Source organism: Culex pipiens, chromosome 1 (genome assembly GCF_016801865.2).
Source record: "Culex pipiens pallens isolate TS chromosome 1, TS_CPP_V2, whole genome shotgun sequence".
In the NCBI taxonomy this organism is placed as follows: domain Eukaryota; kingdom Metazoa; phylum Arthropoda; class Insecta; order Diptera; family Culicidae; genus Culex; species Culex pipiens.
The window spans coordinates 40,578,459-40,596,083 of NC_068937.1; the positions used below are offsets into that span (position 1 = coordinate 40,578,459).

The 17,625-nt window shown below is 39.0% G+C and overlaps 1 protein-coding gene across 5 annotated transcripts in view; it reads right to left on the reverse strand.

The window, feature by feature from the left end:
• The window catches only part of LOC120421546 (echinoderm microtubule-associated protein-like CG42247), a 92,846-nt gene that overhangs the window by 4,979 nt on the left and 70,242 nt on the right, over window positions 1-17,625 (reverse strand). For 3 of the 5 annotated variants that reach the window (XM_039584809.2, XM_039585086.2, XM_039585023.2), the window contains 8 exons: window positions 12,311-12,427; window positions 11,859-12,253; window positions 8,173-8,322; window positions 7,837-8,104; window positions 3,699-3,836; window positions 3,095-3,355; window positions 1,536-1,956; window positions 851-1,456 (listed from right to left, as the gene is read on the reverse strand). In XM_039584809.2, the coding sequence (XP_039440743.1) occupies window positions 903-1,456; window positions 1,536-1,956; window positions 3,095-3,355; window positions 3,699-3,836; window positions 7,837-8,104; window positions 8,173-8,322; window positions 11,859-12,253; window positions 12,311-12,427 (2,304 nt within the window). In that variant the 3' untranslated portion in view covers window positions 851-902. Of the gene's footprint in view, window positions 1-452; window positions 587-850; window positions 1,457-1,535; window positions 1,957-3,094; window positions 3,356-3,698; window positions 3,837-7,836; window positions 8,105-8,172; window positions 8,323-11,858; window positions 12,254-12,310; window positions 12,428-17,625 lie in introns of all 5 variants that reach the window. The other 2 variants (XM_039584949.2, XM_039584876.2) reach the window with 2 other exon arrangements.

The window sequence follows — 17,625 nt, forward strand, 5'->3', positions numbered from 1 at the left end:
CGCTTAAAATTCTGGATACGCAATATGGGTTTTAAAATTTGAGATAGACTTTTCGATGGTATGATCTAAACATCGGATAATCAAGGATTGTATATTATTAATTAATTTTCTAAATACGGTCGAGGAAATAAAAAATGCCAAATGATTTGTTAAGACATATTATGCACGAGATTTTCAAACCATTAATATGATAGCTATTTCCTTCACATGTCCCCTTTGAAGTGAATTATGCGCGCCCACAGATCATGCAAGAACAACGTTATTTTTTTTTCGAGCCAATTACGGTGAAGATACAAACAAGCATTCCAAGAAGCCTACAGAACAGTTCCAATTTTGAGTGGAGGTTAGTCGGTACGCGATACTAGGCGGAATACGAGATGCTGCGGAAACTTTGAGTGATGGTACGAGAGAGGATTTGGAATCGTTTTTTGTTGTTTGTTTTGCATAAATACCCATTGATCAGCTGTACCGTTTGCAGTAGTAGCAGTAGTAGTGATAGTAGGTTCCGCGCAATTTTCCACTAGGCTCGGCCGCTGTTCGTCGGTCGGTCGCGGTCCGACGACGACTCCACCGCCGCCGCCCGTCGCTGATGCAAGTTCAAGTTGTTGGTCGAGTTGATCGAGTTGATCGGGTTGAGGTTGGGGTGGAGGTTGGAGTTGATTTGGATTAGGATTATTGCTAGCGCTCGGATCGTTACTATCGGTTTGGGTGGTTGGTGTGTTGTTCATATTCTGAGTACTGATTATCGGTGAGGTGGTGGCGGTGATGTGAGTTTGGGGAGCTTTTGGACTGACTTTTGGATGACTTTTTGCTTCTAGGCTAGGTTTGTTGTTGGGTATGTTGGGTTTACCTGGGGAGGCGGACTGTGGCGCGGCACCTGAACGCCACGGAGGCCACAGTGGCTATTCCTCGGTCAGCTCCCAGATCATGAGGGAGGCGTCGGTGCCACCGACCGTGACCAGGCTGTGGTTGCCGTGCAGGAACTTGACGCAGGCCAACGTACCCGAGTACACCTTTGCTTCGGTGAACTCGGCCCGCGGCGTAATGCACGGGTAGCGGAACAACCGCAGGTAGCCGTCGGTGTCTCCGCTGAGGATCAAGTCCTGGACGACGTTGCGGGACGTGGTCGATACAATCGTGTTCGCCGGTGACGCGTAGTACCGGTTGTTCCACATGCCGGCTATCAGGAAGCCGACCGTGCTGTTTTGGGTCATCCACTTGACGTCCTTCATGGCGATCGGGCTCTTCTCCGGCGACAGCGACTTCACGTCCCAGAACAGCAGATCGAAGTCGATCGTGGTCGACTGCAGGAAGTTGCCCTCGGAACTCCAGTCCAGATGCGTCAGCGGTTGCGATCCGCGGATTTTGTTGATCTTCTTGAACGAGAACCCGTCACGCGACACGCGGAACAGGTAGATGCTGCCGTTCTGCGATCCGATCGCGATCATGTCACCAACTGGAATTACAAAAAAAAAAAAAAAACGGTTCAACTCACCACTACCAACTCCGAAAACCCCGTCTCCAGAGACACCAACCTTGGTTGAACTCCACGCAGTTCAGCGGCGATCCGCACACCCGGATCGTCAGCATCGTGGCGCCGTTCTCCGCGTTGATCACCACCAGGTGCCCCTCGGAACTTCCCGCCGCCAGGGCCGCCCCGTACGGGTGGAACGCCAGCGAGATGATCTCGTAGCCCACCGACGAGGTCCAGATGAGCTTGTGGCGACGCCACAGCGCCACGTACTTGTCGTGCCCGCCGGTGGCGAACACCTCGTCGTCCGGATGGGCGGCCAGCGCCCACAGCTGCTTGCCGTGGCCAAAGATGACCTGGTTGAAGCGGCGCTGCAGCGACCCCTCGAGGATGTTGTTGCGGGTCGTACCGACGTAGATATTGCCGTCGTTGCGGCCCGGCCGCTGCGGGTAGATCGTGCGGACGCCGCCGGCCGACTCGGGGAGCTGTTCGGGAGGAAAGAAACGTGTTGTTAAAAGCCATAATTATTTGAAGACAGGATAAATCTTAACTCCAGGAAGTCCGTAGATGACTTAGGACATCCCAACTTTTCAACAACGTAGTCTGTCATATTCACTGAAGCAATTCGATTAAGATCCGGAATCATACACCACCGACCTGTTGCTTGTTACGGTAAAAGATATGCGGATCTGAACTCCAGAAAGTCATTGGATGACTCATGCTAACTAAACATATCAACAATATAGTCAATCATATTCACTGAAGCTGTGCGAGTATATTCTGCGGTTTAAAACTCCCTACCTCATGCTTTTTACGGCAGACACACAGATCTTAACTCCATGGAGTTTCTAGATGACCCTGGATATCCCAACTTACTAACAAAGAAGTCTACAATACTCACTTAATCTATGCGTGTACGATCCATGGTTTGTAACCGCCTACCTCTAGCTTGTTACGACGGTAGACACACAGATCTTAACTTCATGGAGTCTCTAGATGACCCTGGATAACCTAACAAATCAACCAAGTAGTCTACAATACTCACTGAAGCTATGCGAGCACGATCCATGGTCTGTAACCACCAACATGTTGCTTGTTACGGCCGTAGACATACAGATCTTAACTCCATGGAGTCTCTAGATGACCCTGGATATCCCAACTTACTAACAAAGAAGTCTACAATACTCACTAAATCTATGCGATTACGATCCATGGTCTGTAACCGCCTACCTGTTGCTTGTTACGGCCGTAGACATACAGATCTTAACTTCATGGAGTCTCTAGATGACTCTGGATAACCCAACAAATCTACCAAGTAATCTACCATACTCACTGAAGCTATGCGAGTACGATCCATGGTCTGTAACCGCCTACCTCTTGCTTATTACGGCGGTAGACACACAGATCTTAACTCTATGAATTCTCTAGATGACCCTGGATATCCCAACTTACTAACAAAGTAGTCTATCTTACTCACAGAAGCTACACGAGTATGTTCCGGGGTCAAAAACCGACGACCTGTAGTTGGTTACAACGGTAGACACACAGATCTTACCTCCAAGAAGTCCTTAAATGACCCTGGACATCCCAACACATCAACCTTCCCCCCCCACAAAAACTCACCTTGATGTCCGTTATCCGGCGGTAGTTCTGCAGCGAGTCCCACGCCGCAATCTTGCGGTCCTTCTCGCCGCCGGAGATGAGCGTACCCTCGGACAGCATCACCAGACACGAGATGGCCTTGTTGTGCGCCTCGAACTCCATCCGCACAAAGTACGCCCCGTCCGCGTCCACGCTGTAGATCGTGATGAACCCGTCGCTGTCGGCCGTGATGACGTCACCGTCCGGCTCGAACTGGACGCACGTCACGAACGTTTTCGAGGGCTGCGAGGAAAGATTTGGTTTCAAGAGGTTTTTGGGTCATTTCACCGAAAATTAATAATTTTAAAGTGCACTGATTGCTTTGTCGATTTTTTTCATTTTAAGGAGTTTAGAAAGAATTTTGGTCATTTCACCAAACGTGTCATTTTGCCTTAAGGCCATTTCACCGAATGAGTCATTTGACCGAAATGGTCATTTCATTGAATGTTCGCATCTCTGCTCTCGAAAGATCTTCAAAAATCTCGAACAAAAAGTGAAAACCATGAATCGGTGAGACTTCAATTCGATAAAATGACCCTTTCGGTGAAATGACCCATTTCACCAAAACAAAAAAAAGAACACTCACCGGTTTGATGATGTCGGTCTTCTCGAAGAAGCCGTCCTTCCGGCGGTGCCAGAACGCGAGGTGGCCCTTGCCGTGTGTGATCAGTAGATTGTCGTCCAGCGGGTGGAATGTCGCGCCCCAGATGCCCTCCTGCAGTGTCTGCGCACCGGAAAAAATGGGGTTAGGGGAAAATGGAAAACCAACAGACATAAATTAAAACACAGTGCTGGCTTTTTTCGTTCTACTTTTGGAAGGGGTGGGGATAGGGGAGCAGAGCTGTATAAAGGGGGTTCAATTGAGGCCATTGCAAATTTTGTTTAAAGTTTTGGTTCCCTCCTCCCCTTCAAAATAAAAAAATGAGGGGAAAAACAATTTAATTTTTTTTAAATTTTCATTGATTAAAAAACATGGAAAATCGAATGGCAATCATTCGCTTAGTACATAAAATAAATTCTTTTTTTTCTATTTCAAAAAAATAAAATTTTCTCAACGTTAAAGTAAGGAAAAAAAATATTCTCATAAATTTATTGATATTATGCATTTTTGATAGTAGCATAACTGTAACTGTTATAGATGATAAAAAATAAAAATAAAATAAAAACAAATTAAAAAATTTAACCCTTTACTGGCCAAATTTTTATTCAAAAATTATTATTTCTCCCGTGTTAAGGAGGTTATTTTTAGCAACTTTTGTTCTACAAAAAACTTGGCTTTTCTTGTTTTATGTTTTTCTCTTATACTTTTCAGTATTTTAATTTGCATTTATCTTTTTTAGTTTATGTTTGTTATTGGTAGTATTTGCCTATTCTACCAGCTCCTATCATTAAATTTTGCCTATAATTTAAAAAAAATGTGTTTACAGTCACTTTTTAAATTTTTGCTTGTTTTACAGAGTTTCTGCTATAGAATGGCACCATTATCATTTAAATTGTAGAAAAATGCTTAGAGGCATAATATGCGACTCTTCAAAAATTACTGCATTCTTCTTTTTACTTAAAATAAAAAAAATATAAGTAAAAACCCCAGCCAAAGTTGACCCCTAAAAAAATACATTTTTAAAAACATTGGCAAAGGCAATTTTCTAAAATTTCAAGAGTTTTTCTTTCCAATGCTTTTTAAAGATCAAAAATTGGTTTAAAAATGGATTTTTGGCGAATTTTTTTAAATCGAAGCCCGTCTAGAGTCGGGGTTGGGTTGTAAAACCCTCTCCAAAATAACACATAAAAAATTAAAGAGTCAAAAAATTTAAGAGTTAAAAAAAATACAAATTTTGAATTTTAAAATCCTGGAGTTAAATTTAATTTTAATTCTCAAATCGGATAGCAGGATTCTTAAATTTTCAAACATTTTAGATTCTAGATTTTTAAATTCATAAATACATTACGTCTTAAGTTCTCAAATTCGTAAGTTCTTAATTTCTGAATTTCTAATTTCCTAGTTGCTTAAACTTTTAAATTGTTAAATGTCGCCATCTTTAATAACAAAAAAAGTACATTTTTGGAGTCATATTTTAGGACAGAAACTCAAATTAAGAGAAAGATAAAACAAATCTTGATTGGATTGGAAATTTTCACGAAGACTTAGGACAATAGAGTACAAAATGTTTTAAAATTTTAAAAATTTCTAGATTTTTTTTTTCATTTTGGGGTGTTCTGAACTTTTAACTTTTTGAAATTTATAATCTCTGAACTTTATAATTTTTTTAATTTCAAAAGTTTAAAGTTTTTTAAGATAGAAATTTGTAGATTTATAAAATTAGATTTATTTTTTATAATTTTGGATTATTTGAATATTTTGTGATTTTTTTACATATACATTTTTTATTCTAAAATTTCTAAATTTTTTTTTTGAAAGTCCTGTATCTTAAATTTTTTTTTAAATATTTTTTATTTCCTAATTTAAACTTCAAGCTTTCAATTTTTTTCTTTGGTTTACTTTAATTCGAGCAAAAAACAAAATCCGTCTTTTTTATTTACAGATTCTGCGTTTTGAGATTCGGCGTTATAAGGCTATTCGGAATTTTGTTTATTTTTTCGTAACTTTCAGTCGCATTCAAATAATCCAAATTATTTGATTTTTAGCTCTTAATTAATCAAAAAATTCCCACTGGGTCACCCAAAACCTCTTTTACGCAAATGGACCGACGTTTTGCTTCCCCATCCGATAGAGGCCAACTTAGAGATCAGCAACTAAAAAATGCATTTTTCAATATTTCTTTACTGACATTTTGGCCGCCATCTTGGATTTAAACATTCTAAATCACTTTGGAGTACTTAATGGGTAAAAGTATGAAAAATAAGACATTTTTTGTGATTCAGTCATCCGAAGTGGGGGTAATCGAATCTGGACTGTATTTTGGATATTGAAATTTAGTTAAAATTTGCATTAGTTACAAACATTTCAAGATTTGTGAGGTTTTTATTTTCATTTATTCATTTATTAACATTTGTAGTGCACCATTGCATTGAAAATGCATTGAAACATCACAAGCGTTAAAGCGGCCAGGCCTACTGCGTAAAGCCGTATCGCAGAGATGACTCGTAATTGGGTTGAGTTTGAGCACTGAGTGTTCAAACAACAACACAATTCTGAATCGACAGGGGAGGAAGAAGCGTGGGGACACACCACCATACGCTCCGAGATTTTTGGTTGTATTCGTTGGGAGCACCATGCTAAGAAGGTTTGGTACTCCGGGACCCTCTGGGATGGGACATTGTATTTCCACGAATGCCCTGGACTCTATTTGCCGTGGTTATAGCGCCACAACTCGCTCTCTGTAACAGTATTCCTAATTCCAGTCCACGCTCACAAAGTCGTCATGGCCTAGTGGTTAGCATTTTTGCTTACCAATCCAAAGGACGGAGGATCGAACCCCGCCTCGAGTGACTTTGATTTTTCGTTCATATTCATCATTTCAAATTTATGTGTTCTTATCTTTCTCGTTGGGAGCAGATGGGTATCGAACCCAGAACCATTCGCCTACAAATCGAACACCGTAACCAGTCAGCCACGGCCGCTCCTCTTAGGTCAGATTTGAAAAAATCTGAAAATATTTTTCATCGTAAAGATCAGACAATTTTACATAAGAATGGCGATTTGCACTTGATTGTTTGACACATTTATGTTGATATAGAAATTAAACTAAATAAAAAGATTGAAGAATCAGTTTTGGCCCAATTTTCCCAAACGCAGAATAAACTGCTTTTTACATAATTTTTATTTTTATCAACGTAAATGTGTTAAACTATCAAGTGCAAATCGTCATTCTAATGTAAAAATTGTCTGATCTTTACGATAAAAATATTTTCAGATTTTTTAAATCTGACCTTACATTTGAAAACGGCCCTAGTTGATTTTTGCGGTGCAAGTGGTTATTTTTACTGGATTCCTGGGACATTTTTATATAAGTTAAGTGCATTTTGGATGGACGCATAACGCCTCCGCTTTAAATACAGACCGATTTTCAAGAAAAAATGTAAAAAAATTGGGAATTTGGGCAAAATGGACCCTTTGCCGTTTCGTGCGGTGGATGAAACCATCACCAATCGATTACCCGGATTTTTTACATAAGAAACACTATGTTTCATACCAGGGAACCAGCCGCGTTCAATTAAGTCCGATTTTGGGTTCCATTTCGCCCACTGTGCGTTGTGTCAGATTTGGCCCAGATGCTAGTTAAATATGTTCGACACCATTGTAAGTTTTAAATTTATCCGAAGCTATGAAGCAACTCATGCAACTCATCCGAGTAAACTCGGAAAGTTTCACACCTTATTTTTCATGATTATGGATTCATTTTAACCCACCAACACCCCTCCTCAATACACCCCTGTCCGCGAGGTGAACGAAACGTATCGTTTAAAAGTTTGAAGCACTTCCGGCGGCCAACTATTTAGCACCAACGGCAGCACCATATTGCATGATATAGCATTCGGTGGTGCAAAATAGCATTTTCGTAATGGTCGCCACCCCATTTCTTTCGGAAGCAAACTTTTGCCCACATTCCGCAGGGTGTCATCACGGCGATTTAAGCCGGCAACAACTTTGCCCATTAGTTAGCAAACAGCAGGCTCAATTTAGAATTACAAATATTTAAAGTTTTTTTGTTTTGCTGTTAAATGTTATTGCAGTCAGTCTCGGAACTGGGTCAAAAACTTACCGCCACCTTGCCCAGCAAGTGTCCCCACTGCCACTGCCACACGGACAGGATGCTTTCGCGGCCGGCGTCCACCGCCAGGATGTAGCTGCCGCCGTTGAGCTGCGAGAAGGCCACCGCGAGGACGCCCGAATCGAGCTCGCCCATTCCGAACACGTACAGCGTCTGCAGCGATTCCGTGCTCCAGATGCGCACGTGGGCCTGAGATTTGCGGTCGCGGCCGGCCCGCTGACCGGAACCGACCAGCTCCCGGGACGGGTGCACCTCCATGCTGGCGGAGAGAAATCGTAGTTTGAATTGCGCTTCAATTTCTATGAAATTTGAGAAAAAAATGCTTACCACATGATGTCCTCGGTGTGGCCGGTGTAGTGTCGCTGGGCTTCCTCCTCCCGGTCGTACAGGATGGCGACGGCGGCCACGTAGTAGAGCAGCTCGCCGGACGGCAGCACCCACAGGTTCCGCTTGGAGTCGATGCCGCGGTAGCCGTGACTGGAATGAGTAGGTATTTTTTTTTTTTTTTTTATTCTACGCCGTCGATGTTTTGTGTGTTTTTGCCTATCCCCTTGATCTCGACCATTTCCGAGACAAAAATTCTCGTATGTTTGGCTGGTTAAGCACTCCTATACTCCATCCATTTGGCTGATTTTCACTATTCAAACAATTTATTTTGTAAAACTTCCTATTGAGCTATGTATTACTCAATTTCAGTTGAAAAGGTTTAAAACCCTTTTATGAGCTGTAACTGAACGCCAGGGTGCTAATATGGCAAAATTAGGGTTCAGCCAGTTATCTTTCTAACCACTAAAGAATTTTTGAAATTCCTCTTCTTCTATTTTTTTCCATTTGTTTTCCCAAAAAGAAATTTGCAGATCAGAGGTACGCACTAAAATGTCCATACATTTATGAATGAAAAAAAAAAAAAAAATCAAACTCATTTAATAACATTAATTTTTGATAATATTGATCATTGAAAAATGTGGTGCGCAAATCATTTTTTTAGAGAAATTGCCTGGTTCTCGATTTCTTTGTATTTTTTTATGGCAAGCTGGGCAAACTATATTTGCGACTTCCAGAGACCTGCATGAAATTTACGTTCGACGTTAAAAAAGATTGAAAGAGGGGTTGTGATATTTCAAAAAAGTGTTCACGTGGTTTATGCATGGTCCCTAAATCATTCACGTCACGACGTCAATTCAAGTGAAAGACGTTTTTAAACCTGAAACGCTTCTTCTACCTGGAAAGTTTGAGGTGCAAATTTCGAAGATTTTCCGGGAAAATCTAGACAAAAACAACTTCCAATGTCTTTTTTGTATTAAGCAAGCATGTTGAAACAGATTTTGCATGAAAAATCTGCATGAATTGGTGAAAAAATATTTACGTCTACAGATGAACCGGTAACGTAAATTCAGGAGTTATGAGAAATGATCTAGTGGTTGTAAAAGAAGAAACATGTTTTAGCTGAAATATTTCAGGCATAAATTTTATAAATTTTATTAAAACGCTCATTTTCATTCATTGAGATTGAATGAGTTAAACAAAAAAGACCTCCAAGATATTTTCAGCAAATCTCGGATTAGTTTTCAAAAAGCCGTATGAGCCAATGGTAAACAATGCCTTTTTTGCCTTGGTATTCGATCTACTTACAAAAAACCAATTTCAAAAATGCTTAAGATTGTTCATCTAAACGTCTTTCAAGTGCCTCAAACTAAAAATAAATGAAATTTTGCTAATATTTGAAGAAAAACGAATATTAGTGTCGGAGGTCACGGTGGCTCTTAGGGCTTTTTGAAAACTCACCCGAGAAATGTAGGGTAGGGTAGTCATCAATGAGACACTTTTTGTTTTCAACTTTCAAAAAATTTTCTCATTTTTTCATCAGCATGTTTTAATGAGCTTTTTGTTGCATTATCTTTCTTTTAATGTGTTCTAACATTGACCAAAATATGAGATCGATCCGACATCTACAGCCAGAGTTATTCAACTGTCTCATTGTAGACGCACTTGGCAGGAACAATGAGACAGCTGGGGAACAATGAGACACACTACGAAAATCAAGATTTTTCTAGTAAAACATCATGTTTTTGTATTGTTCCATTGCAGGTAACTTGCCTTGAACATTTTAGAGCAATTTTGCCAACATGAAACTTTAATTAACAAAAGTTATACTAAAAAGTATTTAAATTTTGTAAAATCCGTATATTTATACCAAATAACTTTGTATTTTTGGTTAAATGAAGTTAAAACTCTATAAATATGCCAAAAATCACTTTTAATTCATGTTTTGAAAGATTTTCATAGATTTTGAAAAATTTAATGAAGAAAAATCAAAGTGTCTCATTGTTACCCATGAGCTGAAATGAGTGGGGAACAATGAGACAGTCCTGGATACTGGGTATATTCTAAATTTTGGCCAAACCTAATGAAAGGACATTGTAGCCCAACTCAATCCCTATGGAACGTCGAAAGAAATTTGAAGAAATATTAGTTTTGGTGTTAATGGCAGCCTACGAGCCGAAAAGTAATTTTTGTCCATAATTTACTTTTACACCCCAGAATCAAACATTTATGAATAACTTTTCAAGGGAGCGTCCATAACCAAAGCCACAAAAGACGCAGACGTGTATCCAGTAGACACACCTTTCCCCCAAATATGAGCCTGATTGGTTGAAACTACGACTTGTGAGAGCCATTTTATCATTGTTCCCCGTGTCTCATTGATGACTACTCTACCCTACTTTAGAATGTGTACTTTCAGATGCTTCCAAGAGCGAGGTCAAACTCCACCACCTTTTCAAGTTATTCACATTTCAAAATGGCGTCATTTTCGTCGTATTTTTGCTATAACTTTCGTTTAAAATGTCCGATTTTCGCTCTCTTGGAAGATAAATGTGTGTTTTGATAAGTTCTACAAATGTCTAGAAGACACCAACTCGCTACAACATAAGCCTGAGTTAGTAAATTCAAAAAACTCATTTTTTTCATAAATATTTTAACCTAAATCACAAAAATGGATCTGGGAACTTTTCAGCATTTATTTTGAAAAGTGTTGCTATTCTGTTCTGTTAGTTTTGGTACAGAAAATTAGGCTATTTCGTCGTTCAAGAATGACAGGAAAAGAAAGTAGTTTCACGACGGAATTGTAAAAAAGTAATTTTTGGCATTAATGCAAAAATACTCAATTAAAAAAATCATGGAGTTCTTTTTCAAATAGAAAAACTGCTAAATAAATTTACACTAATTTGTGCAATAGACCAAAATGTGTTAATTTTTTGGAATCATTTGTTTTGTGTGAAGAAAGCACAAAGTTTCACGCTATTAAAAAAATCAATAAAAACAAAACAAAAAGGACAAGCCGTGAAAATATCCTTAATCTAAATAGTAAGTTTGATTTGTTAAACCTCGCTCCAAATCAGAGATGAAAAAAGTTGAGTGGTCCGAATTTCGAAGCGTCCGGGAATTCGAATCATGACGTCATCTCGGAACTGGCTGAAAGGATTTATGCCGGATTTGTTCCATTCGGTGCGGTTTGGGTTCTCATACGTCCGTATTAAAAAATATTGAGTTTGATAAATGCTTTGCATGTTATACACCAACATGATTGTAGATTTATAGAAGAGATGATTTTCCTAAACAGTTCCGGCTCAGATTTCGTGAATAAAAACCTTGACTTTTGAACTCTTGCAAGCTTTTGCAATTCATCGTGATCATCTTCTTCATCTTGTCACATGACGATTTTGAGCCAAAATGGGCTAATTGACGCCATTCTGTCCTGTGCAGCTTTCAATGCCTCAAGTTTACCTTTATAGATCCCAAAATTCGGTTTCAATCCTGAGATATTCAACCAAACCCTTAAAACCCTGTGCAATGTTGGAACTCTACATATGAAATAAATTTTAATTTTCCAATCAGATCATGCTATCTTGACACACCCGGCTAGTGCGACAACTTGTTCAAGGGAATTTCCGCCGTGGCCGTTTTGTCACACGTGTACTGTTTACATTTTTCAAAATAAACTAACTACTTACACCCAAAACAGCGACAGCTTCTTATCGGGCGGTGCGTTGTCGATCGGCGGATGGTGCTGCGGCGGGTAAAAGGTCCGGCGCAGTCCGCGTATCGTGATGCGGGTGGGTTCCTCCTTCATGGCGTCCAGCAGCGGGTAATCGGACGAGGCCCGCACCAGTTCGTTCTCGGGCGCGTACAGGACGCGCGGTCTGCTTTTGCTGCGGGCTCGCTGCCGGGCCGTCGTTTTGGACAGATCGTCCGGCACGGAGCCACCGAGCCGGGACCGGGAGCGGCGTGCCGGCGACGGCGGAATGACCCCCGGGCCGAGGGCGCCCACCGGCAGGGTCGGCGTGTTGCTCAGGTAGAACGTGTCCACCTCGGCGAACTCGTTGCGCAGCTGGGAGAAGCTGCGAACCTGCGGGGGAGGGGGTTAGGTTAGGGTAAGCTCGGGGAAACGGACGCGGACTCGTACCTCTTGGCCGTGGCTGGTATACATCTTTTTGGCGCCAATCATCTTCAGTACTTGGCCGAGATCCTCCAGGACCTCTTCGAAGGGTTGCGATGTGCGGAGGTTTAGCAGTACGCGGCACTGGAAAAGAAACAAGAACAAAATGATCTTTTTACTCAATCGGTTTAATATCAAGCTGACCAGAGCCTTATGAGGAAATATAGTACCAACGATTACTTCAAACCACACCAAACCGGAAGCGTATTGTAAGGAATTTCACACCACCACCACCATTCATTCCAAGTTTTAATTTATTATCCGGTGTCTTCCTGGGCAGCCACTCTAGCCGGTGGCCGTAAGTCGTACAGTTCCCCTTAGGCAGTTCAAGGTTGCCAGACCAGAGAGTTGTGCAACCGCCGACCGGCTTCCAGAACCAAGAAGAGGCAAAAGTTGGCGCCTCTGTAAAGTGGTCATAAATCAATCCTCACACTCCACCAGTCGTCACTTTTCCCGCGGGGTTGGCCAAGTGCCGAAAAGTGACTTGGCCGTCCTCGGCGAAGGTTAATTACCATGTTCGAAAACAGGGAAAATTCGGAAAGCTCGTAAGAATCGATATTTGGACATAAAACGTCGCGCCAGCAAGGCAAATCCAGCTTTAAGACAGCCCTAAGGCACCATTCTTTGCCCACCACGGTGGTGAATTGCACCTTAACAAAACCCGGCCGCTTCCGGTCAGTTGGCCACTTGCCATCGCCATCACCTCTCCCCCTCACTCTCTCTCTCTCTCTCTTGTTCTGGAAGGGAGCGCCCTGATTTGAATATTGTTTGAATAGCTAATAAGGAGAGACGCGTCTCGACATGCAAATTTCTTGATGGTACGCTTCCGGTTCGGCACATGACCACATTTTTCTTCTTTGTTGTACACGGGACAAGCACACCAACCGGGGTGTAAATGTGCCACGCCACGGCGGCAGTGCATTTCACGTTGGTTGTGCGATGTCATGATGATGTTGCGAAAGGAATTGGCCGAAAATTTTGAAGTTAATCGGAAGGATCTTGCTCCAGCAATGTCGTTTATCCGATTTGATCGCGGAGGGCTCAAATTTCAAACCTCAAAATCTTAAATGCGGCGAAAATGTGTAGTACATGTATTTAAATTACTAACTATGATCAAATTTTACTGTTTATGATTTTAAATGATAATTACTTGTACTTAATCCACGTTCACGTGGCTGGTGCCTTCCTCACATTCATATAGTGAATACATTCAGTCAGAATAACATCATTCCCCCTTATAATGTTTATCAAATTAATCTTCATTACTCCTTTCTTTTGAAACGGGTGTTAGATCATCAATCATTCTAGCTCATCGACAAGTTCTTTAGATAACCTATGCAACGATAGTTCGCATGACAGATCCGGACAACTTTTTCATCGAAATATCTGAGATCCGACCTCCAAGAAGTGCATAAATAACACATAACTTAAGTGCTTACAATTTGGATAGGGTTGTCAGATCATCAAGCTTTTGAACTCGTTGGAAAGGTCTGTTTAATACCTTTCTAACAGAGGCGACGCGTGGCCAAAATGTTTACCTGTTCAAACAATCTTTTCAGTAATTTTCAAGTTTTTAGCTCAATTATATTAAAAAAATATCCTTCATACATAATAAAGAGAAATTAGATGATGTTAGCAATATTGTTGTGAGAATTGTTTATCACATGATTTTTATTGAAATAGTAACTTATTCAAATTACAGCAATGAACATTCTGTAAGAAGTGTAAAATTGAAACGCTTTTTACATTGTAGTTTTCTAAAATTAGCTTGTTTTGTAAATAAAAAAAAACTAAATCAAAACTTGAGGCGTAATCCAACCACAAGTTTTTTCCTGGAGTTTTTTTTAGAATGACTTCTCTTGTGTTCCATTGGATTAGATTAGAGCAAAAAATATTCATTATTTTCAAATCTCACTAAGCAAACATTCCGGATGTTGACCATTCTAATCCTGAAATCACGTGCTCTAGTTTCCTGACTAAAACAATTAGGCCATAAAAAATTGTATTTTAAGTTTCTCTTCAAAATTTCCCTAAAAAACTAGAAGGAAAAAAATTTATATCGATGAAAATAATTTTTTCCATTTAACAAAAACTCGAGCAATTGATTGGACGTTTAACCTTAATTTTTGCATTGATTTTCAAAATAGGCTTTTTAAGCATATAACAAATTTTGAATTGATAGTCACAAATAAAAAATAGCTGCCCTAGTTAAGTATAAAAAAATAATTTTTTTTTGTTATTTTACTGCATCTCATATCTCATTATAAATCCATAAAATTATATTAAAAATATCGCTTTATAAAATATTCAGAAAAAAATTTAACGATCAAAACATAACAATTCAAGCCAAGTAGACATTATTACGACAGCTTAATTAAGCTTTGTTTTGATTTTTGTTTTTGTACAAATAACATGTAAAGGAAATTATTGTTTGCTTGGTAGGTTAAAGATTTTGTTCTATTTTCTTCCAAATTATTTTGCAAATCCTTCGATGAACTTGCTTGATCACTTTTAACAGAGCTATTTATTACTTTATTCCAGTTAAAAACGCTTTTTGGAAGCAACATACCGTTCTATTTTTTATAATAATTAAAAAAGTTTTACAAAAATATTTGAGCGAACACGCCAAATCGTATTTCAATCATGGAACAGCCAAGCGCATTTGTATCCATAGAGCTCTCAATGAAAATCTAACGCGCACTGAAAATCCTCCCAAGCAGCCGCCAACCTGTTCGGATTTCTCCATGCACGAGTTCCCATACAACGCATCCAAAAATACACTGAAAGTCCCCATATTTGTACACGCTGGACGGTATGAATGTGGAAGTTCAGGGTGTGCATGAAAGCTTTTGGACAGTCGACATAAAAGCGCTCGAGCCGAGACGCGAGCAGTGAGAGAGCAAAATATGGAGCTTTCTCTCTCTCTTTGAACTTTGCTCTCTCCCTGCTCGTGTCTTGCCTCGAGCGCTTTTATGTCGACTGTGCAAAAGCTTTCATGCACACCTTGAACTACCACATTCATACCGTCCAGCGTGTACAAATAGGGAGGTCTTTCTGTGTATTTTTGGATGCGTTGTATGGGAACTCGTGCATGGAGAAATCCGAACAGGTTGGGGGCTGTTTGGGAGAATTTTCAGTGCACGTTAGATTTTCATTGAGCGCTCTATGATACGAATGCGCTAGCCTGTTTCATGATTCCAAGAATAGTTGGCATGTTCGTTCAATTATTTTGATGAACATATTTTAATCACCTGTCCTATGAACAGGTTGAACAAGTGGACGCGACGCCTCTGCTTTCTAAAAAAATAGAACATGATGGGGTTTCTTACTAAAACCACCCTTTGATTGTAAATCTTTCGAAGTTTGACAGAATCGTTTTTTTACATAAATTTGAAGTGCTAAACTAAACTCTATAATTTTCAAAAGTGACTTATCGGAACACAAGACGGATCGAATGAGATCAAAACCACCAACTCTCAGGATCAGGGATCGAATAATCGCAAAAAAATCTTTTTCGCTTGCGGACATTCGTCACCAGCGAGAGAGAGAGAGAGAGAGAGAGAGAGAGAGAGAGGAGGCGAAACACGCGTAAGAAAATCGCTCCCGAACATGTCTACGAAAATCAATCAGTTGAAGATTATTTGTAAATCTCCTTGTTAGTTCTAATTTTATTTATTTATTTAATTATTATATTTTAATTAAATTTTAATTTTAATTATTATATTTTTTATTAAAACATTTTTGGTGCCTTTGGTATGTCATTTTCATCATTAGTTTGTCCATATAACTGTCCATACAATTTTGGCAGCATACAAAAATGATACATGAAAATTCAAAAAACTGTATCTTTTGAAGGAATTTTTGATCGGCAAAGTTGTAGGTATGGATAAGGACTACACTGAAATAAAATGATACAAATTTGTTAATTTAAAAAACACACTATTTTTATTTTTTTTTAATTTCCAGATAGGTTTTAGAGGATATTAAATGCCAACTTTTCAGAAATTTCCAGAATGTGCAAAAAATCTTTGACCGAGTTATGAATTTTTGAATCAATACTGATCTTTAAAAAAATGAAATATTTGTCGCAAAAAATTTTCAATTTCATTTTTCGATGTAAAATTGAATTTGCAATCAAAAAGTACTTTAGTGAAATTTTGATTAAATGCACCGTTTTCAAGATATAGAAATTTTTAAGTAACTTTTTCGAATATATTCGCAGTTATCCATTTTTTTAAATTAGTGCTTATGTTTGCCATTTTTTGAAAAAAATATTTAAATTCAAGACTAACATTTCAAGAAGGCCAAACATTCAATATTACGCCCCTTTGAAATGTTATATCACAAATGTTTCATATTTTAACATTGGAAATCTGACCATTAGTTGCTGAGATATCGACATTAAAAAATGGTGGGTTGTTTTGGTGAGATTTAGAAAACATCAATTTTCCTGTTTCTAAATCTTTACATGGCAATATCTCAGCAACTAAAGGTCGTATCACCATAGTTATAAAAAGCCAAATATAGAGAATTTTCTCAGCTTTTCAAAAATAGTTTTTTTTTCAAAAGTGGGCAAACATGGACACTAATGTTAAAAAATGAATAACTGCGACCACTTTAAAAAAAAGTTATCTAAAAATTGCTTTAACTTGAAAACGGTGCACTTCTTGGTGCACTTTATTAAAATTTCACTCAAGTACTTTTTGATTGAAAATTTGATTTTACATCGAAAAATGAAGTTGAAAAAATTTTACGAATATTTCGATTTAAAAAAAAATCAGTATTGATTCAAAAGTTCAAAACTCGATCAAAGATTTTTTGCCTATTCTAGATATTTCTGAAAAGTTGGCATTTGATGTTTCCTAAAACATATAAAAAAGGAAAAATAGTGTTTTTTTGCAAATCAAGTTTTAGTGACAAAAAGTGAAACTAAAAATCACCTTAATTTTCTTACCGTGTATAACCTTATCCATACCTACAACTTTGCCGAAGACATCAAATCGATCAAAAAATTCCTTCAAAAGATACAGATTTTTGAATTTTCATATATCATTATTGTATGGACGGCTGCCAAATTTGTATGGAATATTATATGGAAAACGTTACTTAATCCACCCTTAGGTGGTTGGTGCCTACCTCAGATTTAAAGGGTGCTACCCGCATAATCAAATACCAAAGGTGAAACTGTCGAAATCATAAGAAAATTATTTCTGGTATGGTTACCATTTGTGATATTGTTGATATAATGTCACGACCATATAACAAAATTAAAATGGTACTAT